Source organism: Papio anubis, chromosome 17 (assembly GCF_008728515.1).
Source record: "Papio anubis isolate 15944 chromosome 17, Panubis1.0, whole genome shotgun sequence".
Taxonomy (NCBI): domain Eukaryota; kingdom Metazoa; phylum Chordata; class Mammalia; order Primates; family Cercopithecidae; genus Papio; species Papio anubis.
Window position 1 is genome coordinate 8,131,012 of NC_044992.1, and position 22,214 is coordinate 8,153,225.

The 22,214-nt window shown below is 37.6% G+C and overlaps 1 protein-coding gene across 10 annotated transcripts in view; it reads right to left on the reverse strand.

The window, feature by feature from the left end:
• Positions 1–22,214, reverse strand: part of MYH10 (myosin heavy chain 10) — a 153,306-nt gene that overhangs the window by 124,830 nt on the left and 6,262 nt on the right. For 9 of the 10 annotated variants that reach the window (XM_009189642.4, XM_009189641.4, XM_003912320.4 and 6 more), the window contains exons 2-3: positions 20,178–20,553; positions 2,812–2,968 (exon numbers count right to left, since the gene is read on the reverse strand). In XM_009189642.4, the coding sequence (XP_009187906.1) occupies positions 2,812–2,968; positions 20,178–20,553 (533 nt within the window). Of the gene's footprint in view, positions 1–2,811; positions 2,969–20,177; positions 20,554–20,701; positions 20,787–22,214 lie in introns of those variants that run through there. The other variant, XM_009189648.3, reaches the window with a different exon arrangement.

Consider the following 22,214-nt stretch of genomic DNA (forward strand, 5'->3'; position numbering starts at 1 on the left):
TCTACCATTCCACGCTTTTAATGAATGCCTGATTTTCTGCAATCAGGTTTACGTCTAAGAATTCTGCTTTCATTCATTCATTCAACAAATATTTATTGAGCAACTACTATGTGCCAGGCACACAACTGCATTTTGATCCAGTATCCCCTAAAATCCAATTTAAAAAAATTAAGCTAGCTTGCTGCTTTTTCACACAAAAAGCAAAAACTTTTCAATATTTTTTATTAATACACTTAAAGATGTGGGATGTGTGACCAAAAAAGTTTGTACATGATATGAAACTAGGAAGGATGATAAATACATTGGATGAAAGAAACAGAATCTTAAAAGCTCTTGGCAGCTTGGATGGGGAATTGAATCTAAAATGATAGATCAGTGGGGCCACGTGCTCTGAATTCTCCACATGGTCCTCGGTCAAGCTATTGATCCTCTTCTTAGGTCCAGCGACACTTGGCTATCCATTCACATTTGTAATTGAAGACCTAGATTGATTGGCATTGGCAGCTAGTGTGAGCTTTATCAGCAATGCTGCATATGCTAATGTCGGATTAGCCCTGAAGATGCCCCCTCAATTATGTCGTGTAGTAGACCAGCAGGTAGCCCCCTACTTACAAAATCAAATACAAAGGGAAATTGTTTAGAGTGGGTTGTTTTCATTTTCTGTATCAAACTTTTAAATTTTTATGTAATCAAAACCATCAACTAATTCCTTTTAACTTTCACATGGAAGTTTATTATTGTGGATAAGAATGTGTCACACTGCCTGGTTTTGAATCCTAGCTTGTATTTTTCACTTATACACTTTCTTCGTCAAGTTATTTATTTCGCTTTCTTGTGCCTTAGTAAAATAGGGACAGTAATTCTATTTACTTTACAAGCTTGTCATGCACTGTATAACAGACACAAAGCCTTTACCCAGTGCTTGGCACACAGTAATTTTCAATAAATGTTTATTCTAGCACTAAAATGATATTAATAATAATATGATATGCTGATAAGCCGTATCTGCCTCATATCTTCCTCATTCTGTTTACTCAAGAGGAGTTTTCACCAGCAAAGCCACAGAGCCAACAATTCTTCTTCATACTGTATCCATACAGCTGGTTTGGGAACCCACTAATGGGATATTATTATCTGTTAACTATCATGTTAGAGCCAACTCCTCATTCAACCAGTCACGAAATTTTTAAATGCTGTTTCTGTTCATCAAATGTATTATTATCCCTCCCAGTTTCATGCCATTGGCAAATTTTATGGGCATGCAACCCACCTCTTCAAATATGCTGATAAAAATGTTAAAAGGGGGCACACACCCTTTGGTGCACATCCTGATAGACCTGGCCAACCTCAGTCATTAATCAGTCATTAATCAATATATTCACATTGTTTTCAGACTGCTCTCTTAACATATTTCAAGCCCAAGGATTGGTTTAAAGGTTCCCCTTTTTAAAAATTAGAGTGATACATATGAGCCTGTCCCTAGCTTTCTGGAAACTCCCCTTCTATAGAATACTTCAAAGACCAGAGGGTCAACAATCTCAACTGTAAGATGTATCTGTTTAAATGAGGAACAATATGGGCTTAATCAGAGAAGGAGGGCACTTTCTTCAATTTATTCTCCCACATATGGCATAGTTTGCTCACTAACATACTTTTCTGCATCTAAAGATCATTCTTCTTAACAGAGACAGAACCAAAAACACAAAGAGTGGATGATTCTTCATTCTCCATATCTAACAGCAATTTTTCACAGTCCTAGCCATTTGTATTGAACTCCAAAAAAAAATTATTAAATTTAATCTTTCTTTAAAAGCCTAAGATCATTTTTTAATTACAAAACTGTCCTTACCAACTTATGTCTGACACTATCCTAGTCTTGAAGTACTTCCTGTTTGCCCTGGAAGATCTGGTATATAGTAAGTATCCAAACAAAAACTAGAAGTAGGACATGGGTATTGTACTTTATTAATTCCCTCACACTATCCTTCAGACCTAATCACCAAAAAGGACTTGCCATGACCTGCAATTTGATGAAAAGTGGGTGCAGCACAGCCTGTTTTCTGAAGATTGTGGAATGATTTTATAAGAACCTTATGTTTTTATTAAAACTTATAGAATTTATTAATAAAAAATACATTAAAAAGGAGAGAGAGGGAGAGTTATTACAGAAGATTGGATTTTCACGTAGCACCAGGAACTCCCATGTTTAAATGAAGTCTTGTAGAGCAATAATATTAATTGCATTCAAAACCACTACATTCTGGTTTTTCAAAAATGTCCCTCCATAAATCATTGTGTCTAAAGCCAGGGTTCAAATGAATGACTCCTCAAATTTACATTCATTCTGATCCAAAGGAACACAATCAAAATCAACCAACTTAACACATGCGTTTTAACTTTTATTGTCACCTTTTACACGCTTTTAAATCACAAATAATACTTTATATAATCTTTCCCCAGTGAAGCATCCACCTTTCCTATTATTCTTCCTATTGGTTTTAAAACTTGATATAATGAGCTTCGGTTAGACTGGCTTGTGGTGGGAATCAAATGTATATGAAAACTAGATGCTTTTTAACATATAAATTTATGAGGTATTGTTTTAGAGCAACAAACAAACTTACCATACAGAAAATGGCTACGTTGTCTGTTTTAATCTTAAAAACTCACAATTTTTCTATAATAAACATTACTTTTTTATTAATTAAAAAATAAAATTAAAAACTTTTGTAGAATACACTGAGACATTAAAAAACACTAAATTACATTTAAGAAATTCTGAGCATTTAGTATTCAAATATTTCTAATTACCTTGAAGCATGCATCTGTAAGCAGATTCAGATATAGCATAGATGTGTGGAGGCATCTCATGACGCTTCTTCCCTCTGTACATTTCAATAATATTCTCAGAGTAAATTGGAAGATTCTTGTAAGGGTTTATAACTACACAGAAGAGTCCAGAATAAGTCTAGAATAAAAATAAAATAGAGTATTAAAAAAAAACCTCTGCATTTATCGGTCAGGGTCCAATGAGGAGACAGAAACCACAGAGTCATTTAAGCAGGAGATCTTTACCTTTTGGATAATTATAATCTATCCCCCAAATTAAACTTAGCCTATAATGGGCAATTTAGTACTATGAACCACAAGTAGTTCTCCCACAGATAGCTTATTAAGTGGCACTCTGCGGGACTCAATTTCCTCATCCATGAAGTAGAAATAATGTGAGCTTCCTGACTTCATGGGGCTATCATAGGGTACAATCAATATGTTATTTACTTTTTTACATTCATTCTCTCGTGAGTACACAAGATGTGAAAGCTCGTTAATGCAGTTTCAGATTCCACATTGCAATTAATCTTTAATATAATAGCATTTGTCCAGTTTGAGTACAGTATCAAAGAAGAATATCCACAATTATCTAAAAAGGGTATTAAAATACTCTTCTTGGCCGGCCATGGTGGCTCATGCCTGTAATCCCAGCACTTTGAGAGGCTGAGGCGGGTGGATCACAAGGTCAGGAGTTTAAGACCAGCCTGGCCAAGATGGTGAAATCCCGTCTCTACTAAAAATACAAAAATTAGCCAGGCACAGTGGCAGGCTCCTGTAATCCCAGCTACTCAGGAGGCTGAGGCAGGAGAATTGCCTGAACCCCGGGGGGCGGAGGTTGCAGTGAGCCTAGATCACGCCACTGCACTCCAGCCTAGGCGACAGACTGAGACTCCATCTCAAAAAACAAAAACAAAAATAAACCAAAAAAACACTCTTCTTTTTTTCCAACTAAATATCTCTATGGCTGGATTTTCTTCATATACTTTAACCAAAATAACATATTATAAAAAAAAAGAATGCAAAAGCAGATATGAGAGTCCAGCTAGTTTGGTTAATGCTAAAGAGATTTGCAAAAATGTAAGAGTTTTCATCCATTTAATTTTTTTGGTTTTGGAAAATACAGGGATTTTTTTTCTTAAAAATGTATTTATGTTAACTTGTCATGATTTACTACTATTCTTTTTAAATGAATTAATAAAGATTTTAAAATGTATTTTAATTACTAATACAGTAAATATCAACAAACATAAGCCAAATAAACAAAAGCTCTTCGGGATCTTCAGTAAATAAAAGCTGCCAGGCTAGAAGATACAAACTTTTCCTGATCCATACTGTAACCATTACACAGAATTGGCCCTATGAATGCTTATGACTTGCGGGTTTTTAAAATATAGACACAATGAGTTCTGAGAATATTCTACAAAACTGATTCTGGGCATTATGGAAAAACAAGAGCAGTCAGAACTGCTGACAGATGCTCTAACCCTCTCAGGGACTGAAGGCATCTGGAAGGGCATTCAGTTGCATTACGAAACAGACCTTTTATTTAAGGTGATTTGGGTAGACCAAAATCTAAAAGCAAGAAGACATGAAAAAAGGGCTGGAGAATTGATACTGCATGGCCAGCTTCCCCAGGGAACACTAAGGGGGATTCTAACTAACAGCTGCGTTCATAAGAGCTGAAACCCCCAGCAATTGCCACCAGAAAGCCCTCCAGCGGCTACTGTGTTTACTAATGCTAAACCAAGAGAATGAAAGCCTGCCAAAAAATTTCAAGTGATCAAAACTGTCTCTCTGGCTGCCCTCCTTGTATTTTCCTGAACTCACAATTGCAGGCTCAGATGTAGAACGCACTTCCTACTTAGGTTAGTAGTGTAGAAGGGGCAAAGGGCCCCCATCCTAAATTCAGACTTGGGCTGTTTGCTGAAGCCTTACTACTGAGCAGACCAGGAGGTTATCTGTCCATTCTTTGCCTGAGGCTACATTATTACTATTGACTCCTCAAGTCTTCAGACTCTTCGACTTCTTGTATGCAAAGTGCAGACCTCTGCGAACCCTGGGTGGCCCTTGGGCTTCCCAGACCATAACCTTGCACTTTCTCCCAATCAAGTCTCTTGTCTAACTAGTCCTGTATATCTTTGCTGCCCACAGTACAAAAAGGCAATGAGGAACAGTAAAAATAGAGGCTTTATTAAGGGTGAGAAAAACAAAGGAGAGGCAACCTCAATACTTTTTTACTGAGTTTAATTTATATAAAGTTAACAAATCGCAACCATACATTGATGAATTTTTGTACACCCAACCTCACTTTCTCATTCAAAAATTAGATCGCAGTCTATCATGAAGCTACAGATTATATTCTTCAATTTTATAACAGGCAAATAATTAGAGACGAGAAAAGAAAAAAGCTCCAAGAAAGCGAAAATACACAAATTCAGTTTAGTGTCCCATAGTATGTATGGGATGGTAACAGATCATAACTGACATGTTTAATCAGAAGTAATTCCAACATGTGTGTCTACCATGCGTTAGGCACCTTCCTGAGGACTAGAATAAGTGAGAATAAGTCTCACAAATATGAGTTAGTCATCAAAAATATAAAAGGTTAACTAATCATCAGTATCCCATGCTTGCCAAAATGCAGCAGTAATCAATGCTTAAGAAGGAACATTATTAAAGTGTTTAATAAACCTGACTTCTAACTACCTAAAAAGTTAGCTCAAGTATTGAGCTCTTGTATAAACTGATCACTGAATTGATACTGCACCACTTCTATCTTCCCCCACGCACACAGTAGGAAGGTAATGTGTTGTTAAAACAATTATTCTGGAGACCTTAAAGTTCAAATGAACTTTACTAAGTATTTGAATACACGCACAAGATGCTAAGCTTCTTTATGAAACATACACTCTGGGTACGAAGACAAATAGATGCACGCTAAACAAGCTACAATGGAAAGCACCAAAAAGAGAAAGAGAAAGATGAACAGGTATTATCAATAACGGAAAGCTCTGGGGCAGAACACAACAAACTCCAGGCACTGAAAGTCACGACCACCTTGTCAGAGACTGTAGAACGAAGTAAAAAATTCAGACCCATATGGTCTTTGATGTTCTTTTTAAAGACTATGGGATCAAAAGAAGGGATAAAGGAATTCCTGTTAAAGTAGTAAAAGCACAAAACTCTTACAGTGGCAGGATATACTCGAGGCAGTGTGAGAAGACCAGCATAGCAAAAATAGTTTGTACCACGGAATGTGAGCGATAAGGGCCTAGAAAGACAAACTGAATAATTCAGATTTTGTCCTTCATGGGTGATGAGGTATTGAAGGTTCAGGAGAGAAAAGTGATTGGATGAAACAAGCATTTTAGACAAAGTATAAATCTGGCAGCCATATGGAGAACACATTGAAGGGGCAAAAGGTGAGAAGCAGGAAGACACGCGGAGACTGCTCAACTGTCCTGGCACAACAGGGCCTAGATGAGAGAAAAGGCAACACAAAATAGAGAAGGCTGGAGACTTCACAGTGCTCAGAAACTTTCAATACAGAAAAGCCATTAAAGACCTAAGTCAAAGAGGACTCCAAGGTCTCCAGGCCTTACAGAAACATTAATCATGGAAGGAAAAATAACTGATTTGTGGGAAAAGATAACGAATCCCTCTAATGTACTGACATTGTGGTGTGGTGGGTGAGCCAAGCAGGATGCCTCCTGGGCAGCTGGAAATATTGGATTGCCAGAGCCTTGGGAAAATCCTGAAGAGCTGCAAAGGCTTGAAATATAAGTTTGCGTAATAACACTACTGTATACTTTACCTAAGTGAGACATACAAAAATCTTTGCCGTTGGAAACATTTACAAATTTTCAAGCACACTATGCTGCTTTATGCCTCTAGGCTCCCACCCTATGCTGACCACTCTGCCTGGAATGCCTATCTTCCTCCGTCTAGGATTGGGAAATTTTACTCAGCCTGGAAGTGACAGGCCTCTGCTTAAGAAAGCAGGGCTATGTATATGCTTTGTTTCATAGGTTCAAAGGATTAGAGAAACAGACAATGGAGGCTGGTGTAAATGTCAACACAATGGAGCAGAGATACAACAGTCTCCTACTAGGAACAGGGATTGAACTGGGAATATCATATAACCCTACATCCCAACTGTAGCTCTCAGAAGAAATCAGACCACCATCCAGAAGGAAAGGGAGGGAGGAAAGAATAATTCACCCATACCACCTGCAAACACTGCACCTAGGTAAAATTCACAGGCAAATTTTGAAAAAAAACCTACATAATAAGGAAAAGATCATCATTCAGAGGATTCAGAAAGAAATTACCGGTGGAAATTATCTATAAAATAACTAAAAGAAAACTTTAGGAGATAGATTTATATCTGCAACAGAATATAGTATAACATAGAGTCTACATATTAGGACAGAGATGCATCAGAAAAAAAATAGGTGACCAGGGCCAGAAAAGACTGTAAGGAATCATCTGGAAAAGTAAAATTAAAATCCACAATGGAGAAAATAAAGAGCAGAATGGATACCTCAAGAAATCAAGTGATAAGAGCAGATATTTATTCTAGGAGAGCATCCTTCTTAAAGAAAAATAGAACAATGGTAAAATAATAAAAGAAAAGGACGTTACAAAGACAAAACTTATCAGTAATAATAAGACATAGAGGGCACAGGAAGGATAACTAACATTAGTTGCTATTGCTCCTTTGAGAGAAAATAGAAAAAAACGCTGTAAAAAACAAACAAAAAAACAACTTGAGAAAACTGTGTGTGTGTAAGGCATATACATTGAATTAAAAGGAATTCACTAAGATAATAAACACAGAAGGAATTCTGACACTAGACTCACCATTTTGCAGCCCCCCAATGCCACAGTAGATCTGGACAATGTCCATCACTATTAAAATCCTCAGGTGACTGGCAGATGACACCACTCCTAATGCACAAATCAGGCCGGCAAAACCTAAAATGACTCACTGCTGATCAATCTCAGCATCATAACGTGAGAGACAATGTGGCACTAAGTGTCTCCTGAATCTGAATCCGTTTAAGCCTCTGGATCCAATTTATGGATTTTTCTCCTTCCAGTTTATAGGGAGCACCACAGGATTGCAATCAACAAAGTCCAGAATTTCCCATATTCTGGATTTTGTTGATTGCAATCCTATAGTATGCAAAAAAAAAAAAAAAAAAAAAAAAAGGGTGGGGGGAAGTGGCTGGGCATGGTAGCTCATGTCTGTAACCCCAGTACTTTGGGAAGCCATGGTGGGAAGATCACTTGAGGTCAGGAGTTCAAGACTAGCGTGGGCAATATAGTGAGACCCCTATCTCCAGAAGCAAAAAAAAAAAAAAAAGAGGGAAGAGCGAGATTAAAAGTGATATAACAACTGCTATGCTTTGACTGTGTCCCCACAAAAGCATGTGCTGGAAATTTAATCCCCAATGCAACAGTGTTGGGAGGTAAGGCCTAATGAGAGGTGCTTGGACAATGAGGACTCCACCTTCATCGATGGATTAATGCCAATTATAAAAGGGCTTGAGGCTATAAATTCTATCTCTTGCTCTCTCTTGAGCACATTCTTCTTGCCCTTCCACCTTCTCCCATGGAATGACGCCGCAAGAAGGCCCTCACCAGATGCAGCCCCTTGACCCTGGACTTCCCAGCCTCTAGAACCGTAAGCCAAATAAACTTCTCTTGTTTATAAATCATACAATCTGTGTTAGTTTGTTATAGCAGCACAAAACAGACTGAGCAACCAATCACAATATGTCAACCTTGTTTGGATCCTGAATCGAACTGACCAACTATTTATGAGATTATGTATGAGACATAAGGAAAATAAGAAAAGTAACTGAATATTTGATGATATGGAATTGTTATTTCTTTCTTAGATAGATAATAGTTATGAATCTCAAAACCTGTTGCTGAGAAGATGCTAAGCAGAGCTTTCAGCAGCACAAAAGTCTGAGAGAACAAAAATTAAAACATTCCAGCCTACTTAGGGAGAGGTAGGTGGTGGGGGTGGTAAACACCCCAGGCTTTCAGCTGGGACCCTGATGGCTATACTGTAAGAGTTAAGACTATGAGAAACCGACCAGACCCTACACAGCATGAAGCCCGGTTGGAAAAGATGTCAATTCCTACATGGACTACATGGCCTAGTTTCCCTAAGCCTGTCTGCCCAAAGCAAAACTCTAGAATAACCTTAATGCCATCCAGAGTCTCAAATTATTTTCACAATTCTTTGTACACAATAACTGGGCATATGAGGCAACAAGTTGTGGCTGAAATCCAAGATAATATCTGGAACCTCTGTGTGTCTATTTTTATTGACTTGTATTATTGCCCTGGGTTACAATATGTTCAAGTAATTAAAGACATGACAGAATTCTGACAGGGAACTGGAAACTATTAAAGGAAAAACCCAAATGAAAATTCTGAAACTGAAAAACAAAACAAAACAGAAAAAGAAAACCAGCCAGTAACTACAATTAAGAATTCATGTGTTAAACAGCAAGCTAGATACAGCTGAAGAAAGAATTAGTTACGTGACATTTTAATCAGAAGCAAACAGCCAGAGTGAACCATGGGGGAAAAACAAGGATGAAAATGTAGAGGAATGTGAGAGGCAGATGAGACATGGTGAAACGATCTGGCATGTGAAGTATGTGAGTCCAAGAAGGAGAAAAAAGAATGAGGCAGAAGCAGTATCTGAAGAGATAATGGCTAAGAATTTTCCCAGATCAACAAAAGCCATCAAGCCACAGAGTCAAGACCATTACAATCTCCAAGCTGAATGCAGTAGTCCCCCTTATCTGTGGTTTCACTTTCTGCAGTTTGTTGTCCACAATCAACTGTGGTCCAAAAATATTTGGTGAAAAACTCCAGAAATAAACAGTTCATACATTTTAAACTGTACACAGTTCTGAGCAGTGTGATGAAATCTGGCACAATTCCGCTCCATTGTGCACAGGACGTGAACTATCCCTTCGTCCAGCATCATCATGCTGTACAGCTATTAGTCACTTGGTAGCCCTCCCAGATCTCAGATCAACTGTGTTCAAGTAACCTTTATGTTACTTAATAGCTCCAAACACAAGAGTAGTGATGCTGGCAATTGTGATATGCCAAAGAGAAGCCATAAAGTGCCACCTTTAAGTGATATGGTAAGTTTTCAACTTAATAGGGATAAAATCATATGCTGAGGCTGCTACAATCTATGGTAAGAATGAATCTTCTATCCATGAATTTGTGAACTAGGAAAAAGAAATTCATCAAATCATCACAAGAAGAGTACAATAAGATATTCTGAAAGAGGGAGAGAAACCATACTCACATAACTTTTATTAAGTATATTGTTTTAATTGTTCTATTTTATTAATAGTTATTGTTGTTAATCTCCTACCACGCCTAAACTGTAAGTTAAATTTTATCAAAGGTATGTATGTATAGGAAAAAACATCATTTAGATATTGTTCAGTACCATCTGTGGTTTTAGGCATCCACTGGGGATCTTAGACTGTATCCCTTGAAGACAAGGAGGACTCACTATATACAGAATAAAACTTCACCTAAGCCCATCAGAGTCAAAGTGTTGAAATTCAAAGACGGAGAAAATTTTAGAGACGGCCAGTGGCCGGGGTGGGGAAAGGAATACAGATGACCTTCAAGGGAATAACAGTCAAACTACAAGCTGAATTCTCAACAGAAAAAGACAAAAGGCAGAACCCGATGCAATGGCATTTTCACAATGTTAAAAGAAAACCACCGCCGGCTCTGAATTCCAAATCCAGCAAAAACCAAAAAAAACTTCAAAAATAAAGGACAAGTAGATACTTCAGATAAAAGAGGCCCTTTCTAAAAGAATGGAAGCTAAAAGATGTGGAAAAAAAAAGTAATGGATAAAACGAAATGAATATTGACAGTATTAAAATGTAGTATGTGTCTTGTGGGTTTTAAAATACAGAGGAAATTAAACAACAAAAGCACATAAATTAGGAAGGAAGAGGAAAGAAAATTGTTCAGGTGTTCTCAGGCTCTACCTATTATGGTCTACAAAGGAGTAAGAGGCTCCACATATCTAATAGGTCGAGGATCCATGTTAGAATAGGTAACCACTAAAAGAATAGCTAAGAGAACAGCAAAACTGTATAGCTAATGAGGCGATAAGACAGAATAATAAAAATTAACCAATGGGAAAAAAAAGATTAAAAAAACATAGAGCAGGTAGGATAAAAAGCAAGCAATGAATCAGAGGACAGATTTAAGCTAAAATTTAACAGTCATTATATCACGTGTACATAAACTAAACATTCCAGCTAAAAAATATTGTCAGATGTGAGACAAAAATAACCACCATAGGCAATTTATAAGAGACATATTTTAAATGCACAGGCACAGAAAAGCTGAAAGTAAGTTAAGAAAGCAATTAACCACACAAACGCTAATCAAAAAAAAAAAAAAAAAAAAAAGCTATTGCAAATACCAGACTTTGCAAGAAAACAACATCACTAAAAATGACCATTCCATGATCTGACATCAAATTTCTACATCTGTATATACGTGATAATAGCTTCAGCATGTACATAGCAAAAATGGACAGAAGTAAAAAGGAAGGGATTTTCACAGTAATTGAAATGACAGATAATAAAGTATCCGTATTTTTCAAGTGCATAATGACCCTTTACCAAACTAATCGCATAACAAACCACAAAGCAAGTCTAACAAATATAAAAGGATTGAAATTATTGAAGGCATGTTCTTTGACCAAGGGGGGAATCTATTAGAAATAATAAAATAAACCTGAAGATCCCCTAGATTTAGAAAGTAAACAATTCACTTTTTTTTTTTTTTTTTGAGATGGATTCTCACTCTGTTGTTCAGGCTGGAGTGCAGTGGCGCTATCTCAGCTCACTGCAGCCTCTGCCTTCCAGGTTCAGGCGATTCTCCTTCCTCAGCCTTCTGAGTAGCTGGGATCACAGGCATGTGCCACCACACCTGGCTAATTTTTGAATTTTTAGTAGAGACAGGGTTTCACCATTTTGGCCAGGCTGGTCTCGAACTCCTGGCCTCAAGTGATTCATCCACTTCAGCCTCCCAAAGTGTTAGGATTACAGGCATGAACCACTGTGCCTAGCCTAAGCAATCCACTTCTGAATTACCCAGAGTCAAAGAAAACATCCTCATTAATTTCAACTGAATGATAATAAAATGTAACATATTAAAACTTGTAGAATACAGCTCTAGCAGTACTTAGAATGAAATTTACAGCTTTTAAAGCACACATAGAGAGGACCAACAAAGTCAAAAGTCTATTATTTGCAAAGAATAAAAAAATTGATAAGCCTCTGGTGACACTCATTTTAAAATGATACAAATAAATTATCAGTATCAGGAATAAGAGAAAACATGACTATAAATCCTACAGAAAATAAGCATATTATGAACAACTTATACAAATACATTTGAACATTTAGATGAAACAGATAAATTCCTAGACAAACATAATTATCTAAACTGACACAAGGCCAGGAGCAGTGGCTAACGTCTGTAATCCTAACACTTTGGGAGGTCAAGGTAGGTAAATTGCTTGAATTCAGGGTTTCGAGACAAGATTGGCCAACACGGTGAAATCCCATCTATAAAAAATACAGAAATTAGCCGGGCATGGTCCCAGCTACTCAGGAGGCTAAGGCAGGAAGATTACATGAGCCCAGGACTTCAAGGCTGCATGAGTTATGATTGCACCACTGCAATCTAGCCTGGGTGACAGAGTGAGACCCTGTCTCAAAAAAAAAAAAAAAAAGAAAAGAAAAGAATTAAAAAAAAACCACACAAATAAAAATCTGAAAAGTTCTATATCTATTACAGAAAAACTGCCCCACAAAGAAAACACTATCATTACTTTAAAAAGAAATAACATCAATCCTATCCAAACTCTTCCAGAGAACAAAGATTAAACATTTCTCAATTCATTTGATAAAACCAGCATAATCTTGATAGCAAAATATGACAAAGCTATTATAAGAAAGGAAAATTTTAAGTTAATCTCACTGATGAATGTAGATGCAAAAATCCTAAACAAAATACTAGCAAACAGATTCTAGGAATCTCACTCTCTCTTTGTGTATACATAAAGAATACTTGGTCTTTGCAAGGTTAATTTACACTCAAAAATATGCATAATTCTCCACAATAACAAAATAAGAAGAAAAATCACATTATCATCTCATTAAATAATGAAAAACATTTGATAAATTAACATCCATTAATTTTTTTCAAAATCATCCATTCAGGATAAAAAAATCACCCATTCAGGAATACAAGAAAATCTCCCTTAATCTGATAAAGAATCAGTATTTAAAAAAACACCAATTACAGCAAATATCATTCTTAATGATGAAATGTTGAAAGCTTTCCCTCTGAGATCAGGAATGATACAAGGATGCCTCTGATTATCACTTCTGTTCAAAAACCACTGTACTGAAAATTCTAGACAGTGCAATAAAGCAAGTAAAAGAAATGTGTGTGAACTGGCTGGGCATGGTGGCCCATGCCTATAATCCCAACAGTTTGGGAGGCTGAGGTAGGTGGATTGCTTTTGCCGAGTAGTTTGTGACCAGCCTGGGCAACATGGCAAAACCCTGTCTCTACAAAAATACAAAAATCAGCCAGGCATGGTGGTCCCTGCTACTCGGGAGGCTGAGGTGGGAGGATCGCTTGAGCCCAGGAGGTTGAGGGTGTATTAAGCCACGAGTATCACACTGCACTCCAGCCTGGTTGACAGAGCAAAACCTTGTCTCCAAAAAAAAAAAAAGAAAAGTATAAGATTTAGTAAAAAATTAAACTCATTATTTGTGGACAACATGTGTGCTCATAGAAAATACAACAGAATTTTCAGCTAAACTATTATAACCAATAAGTAAACTTAGGTCACTGAAGATAAAGTCAATATACAAAAATTAATTGTGAAAAATACAGTATTTCTACATAATGGTAACAATTACATATATATTATCTATATATCATATGAATAATAAGGGAAACATTTAAACACCGTTTAAATAATATTCAAATAAAATAAAATATCCAAAAATAAATAACAAAAGATGTTCATGGCCTCTACAAAGAAAACTATAAAACAATATTAATAAAAATTTAGAACTAAATAAATGAGTTTACTCAGGAATTAAAGATAAAATATTATAAAGATCTAATTTCTCCCCAAACTGATCTACAGAATCAATAAGATCCCAATCAAAATTTCAACAAGGTTGTGTGCGTAAATGAAAAACCGACAAGCAGATTCTAAAATTATATTGAAATGCCAAGAACTTAACAGCCAAAACAATCTTAAAGAACAAAAAGGAGAGGATTTACCATACTAAATACCAAGACACATTATAAAGCTGTAATAATTAAGAAAATGTGATATTAGCTAGAAGATAGGCACATGGACCCAGGAAATATAATAGAGTCAAAAGCATACTTATGAACCCTGATTTATGACTAAGATGCCACTTCAGAGCAGTGGAGAAAAGATTATGTTTTAGTAAATGGCACTGGGTCAACTGGCTAGCCATATGGAAAAATAAATTAATCTTGTCCCAACCTCACACCATACACAACATTCAATTCCAGACGGAATTAAGGCTGACCCTAAGGAAAGAATCATCAAATTCCCTTCCCCTCTGGCTTCAAACTGAGTTCAACCAATGGTAGACATCAACAGGAGACTAAGGGTGAGAACAGAAGGTCAGGATATTTATTCCCTAGGCTCCCTCCCGACCATGAGCTGACTTTCATACCTCTAAGGAAGGCAATTCCTGTCAGGTAGCCCTCTCCACACAGGTACCTCTCTGAGTTGAGGCAACAGCTCTTTTCTAAGGCTTCTTTAAAGATCAAGATGTTTCAAGGGCTCTCAGCCATCACTGCTGCTGAGATACTGCACTAGTACTCATTTATTTTTTTAAACCCTACCCACATTATTTGTAAAACCCTTCATTAAACTCTCAAATACCTAGTTTGAGAGCCTTCTGTTTCCTTCTGGGACTCTAACTAAATCAGACATTATCTAGAAAAGCTGAAGATATGAGTTACAGATCTACACATCCTATCATCCAGGAATTCCACTCCTAGTTACACATCTTACAGAAAGGCATGCCTATTGTGCACTAAGTACATGTATATGGTTGTTCATTGAAGCACTGATCATAATATTACCAAGACAGAAAAAAACAGTGTACAAAACAGCGGAATAGTTAGATAAATTTATTAGGTCAAAAATACTATGATGGAATACTATATTCCAACAAAAATGAAAAAACTACTCAAACTTTTAAAATTTCAGGGCCTTTTTGCACTCTTAGAAATTATTAAGGACCCCAAAGACCTTTTGTTTCATATAAAATATAAAGTTTTACAAATATCTATTCATTCTAAAACAGTAAATATATTACATGTTAACATAAATAACATTTCTTATGAAAAATAACTTTTCATTTCCAAAACAAAAGTGAGAAGAATGGCATTGTTTTACATTCTTGCGAAACTTTTATTGTCTAGCTTAATCGAAAACACCTCAATTTTCATGTCTATTTCTGTATTCAGTCTATTGTAATATGTTGTTTTGGATGAAGCACATGAAGAAAGCAGACTTACAGATATTTAGTTGGAAAAGAGAGGAACGGTTTAACAGTCTTTTCAGATAATCGTGGATACTTATCTTTGACACTACTAACACTTAACAAGTGACAATTTCATTTTTTCTTTTTTTTGAGACGGAGTTTCACTCTTGTTGCCCAGGCTGGAGGGCAATGGCACGATCTTGGCTCACTGCAACCTCTGTCTCCTGGTTGTCCTGACTTAGCCTCCCAAGTAGCTGGGACAACAGGCATGTGCCACCAAGCCTGGTTGATTTTGTATTTTTAGTAGAGACAGGGTTTCTCCATGTAGGTCAGACTGGTCTCGAACTCCCGACCTCTGGTGATCCGCCTGCCTCAGCCTCTCAAAGTGCTGGGATTACAGGCGTTAGTCACTGCGACCGGCCAACAAGTGATAATTTCTTAAAATTTAGATGCAAGGTACCATCTGAAACCCTATCAGTGAACTTCTCATATTCCACTGCATCAAAATCTACTGGTTTATCTTGCGTATTGAATAAGTCTTTTTACCCATGCATGATTTCGTGACACCATACACACATCATTAAATTATGCAAGTCTTTCAAATGATGACATTTCACTATATGACATCAAAAAAACCCACTTTCATTATTATCACCATCTATCATATCAGAAAGGTTTTTAAGTATTGACATGCTGTCAAGTTCATGATGGTAGATACAAGTTTCCTAAAATTCTAATTTTTACATAAAACCTCAAATTTTATCATTGGCAACAAATACAGTCAGTTGTTTTCTTTGAAGTGACAGGCTCGTTTTGTTCATTTTCAAGAAAATGTCTGCCAAATACCGCTGTGCGAGTAACCACAGTTTATCAGCCACTCTATCAAATGAAAATAGTATTCTATTTAAAAAGTAGCAAGTTTAGCTTGCAACTCAAATAACTACCCACATGCTAGTCCTCAAGGCAACCATCATACATTGATATGCATCAGAAGTGCTTTAGGCATACTTACCATTTCGTCACACCGAATATCAAAAAACTGTATTCCCAAAGGTTGAGATTTAATAAAATCAGTTATTTTTCCTGCTTTGCCAAGAACATTCTTGAGCGAAATTGCATTTTTTTTTTAAAGTGCCAATAGGTGGCAGTGAAGAATAAAATGGTTCTAGTACACTTTGGTCCTATTACACTGCCTTTATTCATGATAAGGTGTCAGGAGTTTTATTTATCATTGCTTTTGCACCATCACTACAAATGTCAACAGTAAAAAGGGCTGATGACATATTCGTATTATTATAAAAATAGTTTTAACCTTGTGTGCTCCTCTGAGAGGGTCTCAGGGAAATCCTAGGGGGTCCAGACCACACTTTGGGAGCTACTGAGTTACATCAACGTAAAACGATATGAATAAATCTTAAAAATGTAATCCTAAGCCAACAACAACAAAAGACACAAAAGGCTACACACTAGGAGATTCATTTATAAAAAAATTCAAAAACAGGCAAAACTAGGCCGGGCGCGGTGGCTCATGCCTATAATCCCAGCACTTTGGGAGGCCAAGGCAGGTGGATCACTTGAGGTCAGGAGTTCAAGACCAGCCTGGCCAATATGGTGAAACCCCATCTCTACTAAAAATACAAAAAATTATCTGGGTATGGTGGCTCGAGCCTGTAATCCTAGCTAATAGGGAGGCTGAGGCAGGAGAATCACTTGAACCAGGAGGCAGAGGTTGCAGTGAGCCAAGATCGTACCACTACACTCCAGCCTGGGCGACAGAGCAAGACTGTCTCAAAAAAAAACCAAAAACAAAAATAGGCAAAACTAAACTGTGTCATTTAGGGATGCATACTTCATTGATAAAACACAATGGGAGATTTTTCACACACTTAGTAACTGACAAGCAGACAAAAAGTAGCAAGGCTATGGAAGATATAAACAATACAATTAAAAAGCTTAATCTAATGGCCATATATAGAACCCTATATTCAACAATAACAGAATATACATTCTTTGCAAACACATACAGACCATGCATAAAAGCTGACAATATACTACACAAAAATGTCTCCTGTATGAACAACATTCTGTGATTGAGATGTAATTTTAAAAATCAATAATAAAAAGATAACTTAAAAATCAACATTTTGAAATTTTACAAATACACTTTTAAATGGTTCACCAGTTAATCATCATAGAAATCAGAAAATATTTAGAACTGAAGAATAAATACTATATATAGAAACTTGTGATGTGAGCTAAACAGTATTAGAGAAGACATTTACAGTTTTTAAACTGTTTTATTAGGAAAGAAGATGAAAATTAATGACCTGAGAAATTGGGGGTCAGAGAGAATAAATCCAAAGAAAAGGTGAGAAAAGAACATAACTAAACCTGTTAGCAACCTAATTTGTTTAAATAAGTTTTTGTTATATCTTATCTATAGAAATATGTCCAAAAAAGGTTCTACCCAAATTATCCTAGTATCTGTATCATTGCGCCTCAACTGATCATCTCAACTGGCTGGTTAATTTCAAAGCCCAATACATATTTATCACAATGCTAGCATGGCTCTCTTCAACCTCATCCTCTTGACGAGACGGACTTTAGAGTCAAGTTCTCCAACTAGAACCTTAGGTAAGAACCCTTTCTCCACCCAACTAATTGAAGATATGATCCTCCCAAATCCCCACCTCTGTGTGACCTTCAGTCTTTGAGAAAAACCCAGATTCTCCTGCAGAAGGAGGCTGTGCTTTGAGAAGAAACTCGGAAGTTCACTCAGGTTGTCCGTGAGTTAAGTTGGAAAAAAAATCCAACAAACTCATAAGAGATAACTGTAAAATCTCTGAATTATGTGAAATGGCTGCAAAACAAAAACAAAAAAACCTGTCCTTTCTTTCATTCCTTTTCTACTTAGCTCCCTTTGCAGCTACCTCCAGCTGCCAGTGTGGGAAATCAAGGTGAAGGCTGGCAGAAAGGCAGCCTGGCTCCTCTTCACACTGCACAGCTTTTGATGGTGACATCAACATTTCCATACCTGCACAACTGATTGCAATGGGCTTCATCTGAAACTGATCCACCTCTCGAATCTTACACGTCGACATTACAGTCTGACCACAACCTCCTAAGTTTGCAGTTTTCTCACCCCTTCACTCCATGATCCCTGTTCATCAACATTCTGGAAACCTCCAGGCCTTGATCCATCAGCCCCTTCCAGCCAGACTCCCATTCCTACCGAACCAGGACTCTAAAGACGGCCCCTGAATCCTCCTCTCACTGTGGGAGCCATGGAGATCCAAAGCACCCACACTCACAGACCTGGGGCAATCCCATGGTCTGGCAAAATCACACAGCCAGACAAAACTGCGGTCGCCCTACACATGGTTATTCAGTCTCAGCTGGACTCTCAATGCTACTCTCCAGTTGCTTTCTTATCCCTGGCTTAGTCTGAAATTGGATAAGGGTTGTTCCTAAGCCTTTCCATTCTCCTGAAGCTACCGTTCCAACCCTGTGGCCTCTTACTCTCCTATCTCATAGAGAAGAAAATAAGGGAGATCTATCAGGCTTGGCTGAAACTAGTCTGGCAAAGGTCATGAATGAATCATTCTTTTCTCAGCTTTTCTCATGGCTAGCTGCCTCCCACCAGTCAGACTCCAGCTCAAATGCTACCTTCACAAACAGCCCTTAACTGACCCGCTGGGGAAAGCCATCCTCCTACATACTCTCTCCATAGCCCTGTTTCATTTCCTCATCGGACATTTCACAAAGGCAGAGACCTGGCCTGTCTTCTTCACTGTACTACACCCAGCACCTAGAGCACAGGGGACACTTAAGAAATATTCCTTAAACTAATTCTGTGGGAAAACTACCTCTGATTGACTGAAGTTTGAATTATTCATGACCTTCAGTAGCACACTCCTTGTGTAAACTTCAAAAACCCTTTTCCAATTTCAAACCACGACCATCAACTTTTCTCCCTACTTCCCTTCATCATCAGTTGAAGTCCCATACATGCCATCTCCTTCAAATCATTGCCACCTGTCTACCATTGCCTCAAACCTATTTTGTCATTTTTAGTATCTGGCTTACATTTTTCCTCTCTACATTATCCCTTATGATTTTCAGTAACTTCTTCTACATGGTCAGTGACATAGTCGGTGACTTCAACATTCATGTCAGCAGCTAACCACAGGACGACCCCAGCCAGCCTCAATCTTACCCTAATTGTTTCCTCTTAAAAACCTCAGCATTCATCTTTCCTACTTCCCCACATCCAGTGAAGCTGTTCATGCTGTCCACAGAAATTTCTAAGCTTACAGCCCCTTCACTCTTGGGTATGCACTTCATTTTCTACCATTTTGCTGTCTGCATCCTATTAATGCAACTCTCTTTACCTTATTAAACCTTCTGGTCTTCCTGTTACATGCTCTCTCCCACCTTATTATGCTCCAGAACACCACTACAAAAGTATTCAAATGCCATTTTATTATATGTAATTGCAGGCTGTATTATTTAAACTTAATGTGTTAAGATTCAAAGAAAAGCAAGACCTGGGTAAGCAAGCAACAAATCTTGCTTAAATAGAAATAGAAATTAGTTAAACAGAGAGTTTGGGTATTCCACATTCTCATTTGATTATGACAAGATGTATAATTTACATTAATTCCTAGCTACCACTTCACATGATTATTTGGAAGAAATACTTACATAGATAAGTCCTGAATAGTAGCGATCCTTCAGATTATGTAAAACGGAAGCTTCATTCAAGCATGTCAATTCTGCCATATCCTCCACCTTGGAAAACTTAGGTGGGTTCATCTTCTGAATATCATCTTTGTTGACCATTGCTTTCTTTCCATTCTCTGCCAACTCCACCATAACTTCATCTCCCCGTTCTTCTTTGATACTAGCTGCCTCAAAACCATGGCGTTCTGATGGAATCCACACTAGCTTTTTAGCTGTCCAATCAGCTTGAGTGGCAGGGTTGTAAATGACAGCCCTGTCCACAAAGAGATACCTCTCCGGATCTTCAAGCCCAGTTCTCTGCGCCATTGTAAATGGAAGGATCCAAGAGCAATCGCCTCTAAGAGAAGAGGAGGAGCGCAAAATTAGATGTTTAAGAAACACAAAAGAATGTGCACGTTTTTCTTTCCTACGAAACTTAAAGCCTTAGATTAAGCATTAACTCTGTGTTAAGGGGCTGGGGTATACCTCTTTGCAGCCATACTAACCGAGTTTCCAAGGTTAATTTCAGGGGTGACCACAAATTATGGCTCTGGTTGTCTGATGAACCGGTTTGCCCTCAGTTACTGAGGGCTGAAAAAAAAAAAAAAAAAAAAAAAAAAAAACAGAAGAAAAGGCAAAGTTACAGGTTGACCTTTTTTTTTTTTTTTCTTTATCTCCTCTTTCACCCTCACCACAAATTAAACAGGGAGTTAAAAAGGGAAAAAAAAAAGAAAACAAAGATGGGTAATAAAAGGTTCATGAAGTGGTACTGGCATTAATATGACCACAAGGAAACAGCTACAAAAACACATGATTGTCAGAGGAGTAAAGAATCTAAAGAATCTAAAACATGCCTCCCATTCTACCCTCAGATAACAGACTTAAAGTTCTTCTCATGAATAACCCAAATCAGTCTCCCTATAGCTTTTCTATGGCCCCATGAGTCTTAATGTGATCAACTGGGGCCACAAAACACAAGCATAACTTGGCTTCACACAGCAGCCTTTCGAATATGTCATGGTAGCTGTTCAGGCCTCCATTCCCACCCTGCAGCTCCTCCACCCCTCATTCACCAAGACTCCTTCCCCTGCCCGATCTCTTGCCTAAACAGACGCCAACATGTTTGTCTTCCCTCTAAAGTGTGTGGCCCAGAAGCAAACATCATAGCCCGGATACGGTCTGACCAGTGCAGAAGAAAAAGGAACCATCAACAATCTTGGCCACATTGAGGAAAGTACTGGTTCTGTGACATTTACAATTAATGTATCTCAAGACCTAGTTGGTTTATTTAGCACCCATTTACTATTGGCTCACAAAGAGCTAGCAGAGAAAGCTCCATCACTTTGTGGCTAAGCTACGTCCCCTCCTCTACTTGTGCATTAGCTTTTTGGACCAAATGACAGGATTTTACATCCATCATCATCTTTCTGATGTGACTCATCATGATTGCCTGACAGGATCTTTTTGGGATTTGATACCAACTTAAACATTTTTGCTGCTACTCCAAATTCCAAGTTATTATAAATTTCATAGGCATGGTTTCCATGACTTCACTCAAACCAACAGAAGAAGCCAACTGAGTACCTACTCTTGCTCTATCCAATCCCCACTTCTCCCCTCCCTTCACTCCACTCCCCTAGCCAAAAATGCTAGGGGTTCTTTGAAGGCAAAAGGAAATCATAAAGTAGTCTAAGGTTGTTAAGAGGTTCTTGAGTCCATCAGCTAATCTCAAGTTCAACGAAATCCCTGAAATGGTATAAAAATATTATGCACTTAGTGTGTGCGTATATGTGCTATAACTTTCTCTAGCTTCTAAAGGGCTCTATTTGTATCCTAAAAGACTAATCACTGATAGTGGTTACACATTCTAGCCCTTTAACCCCTAATAATAATTTACTAGAACCAGCTGGGTGCAGAGGCTTATACCTGCAAGCCCAGCACTTTGGAAGGCCGAGATGGGTGGATCACCTGAGATCAGGAGTTCGAGACCAGCCTGGCCAACATGGTGAAACCCCATCT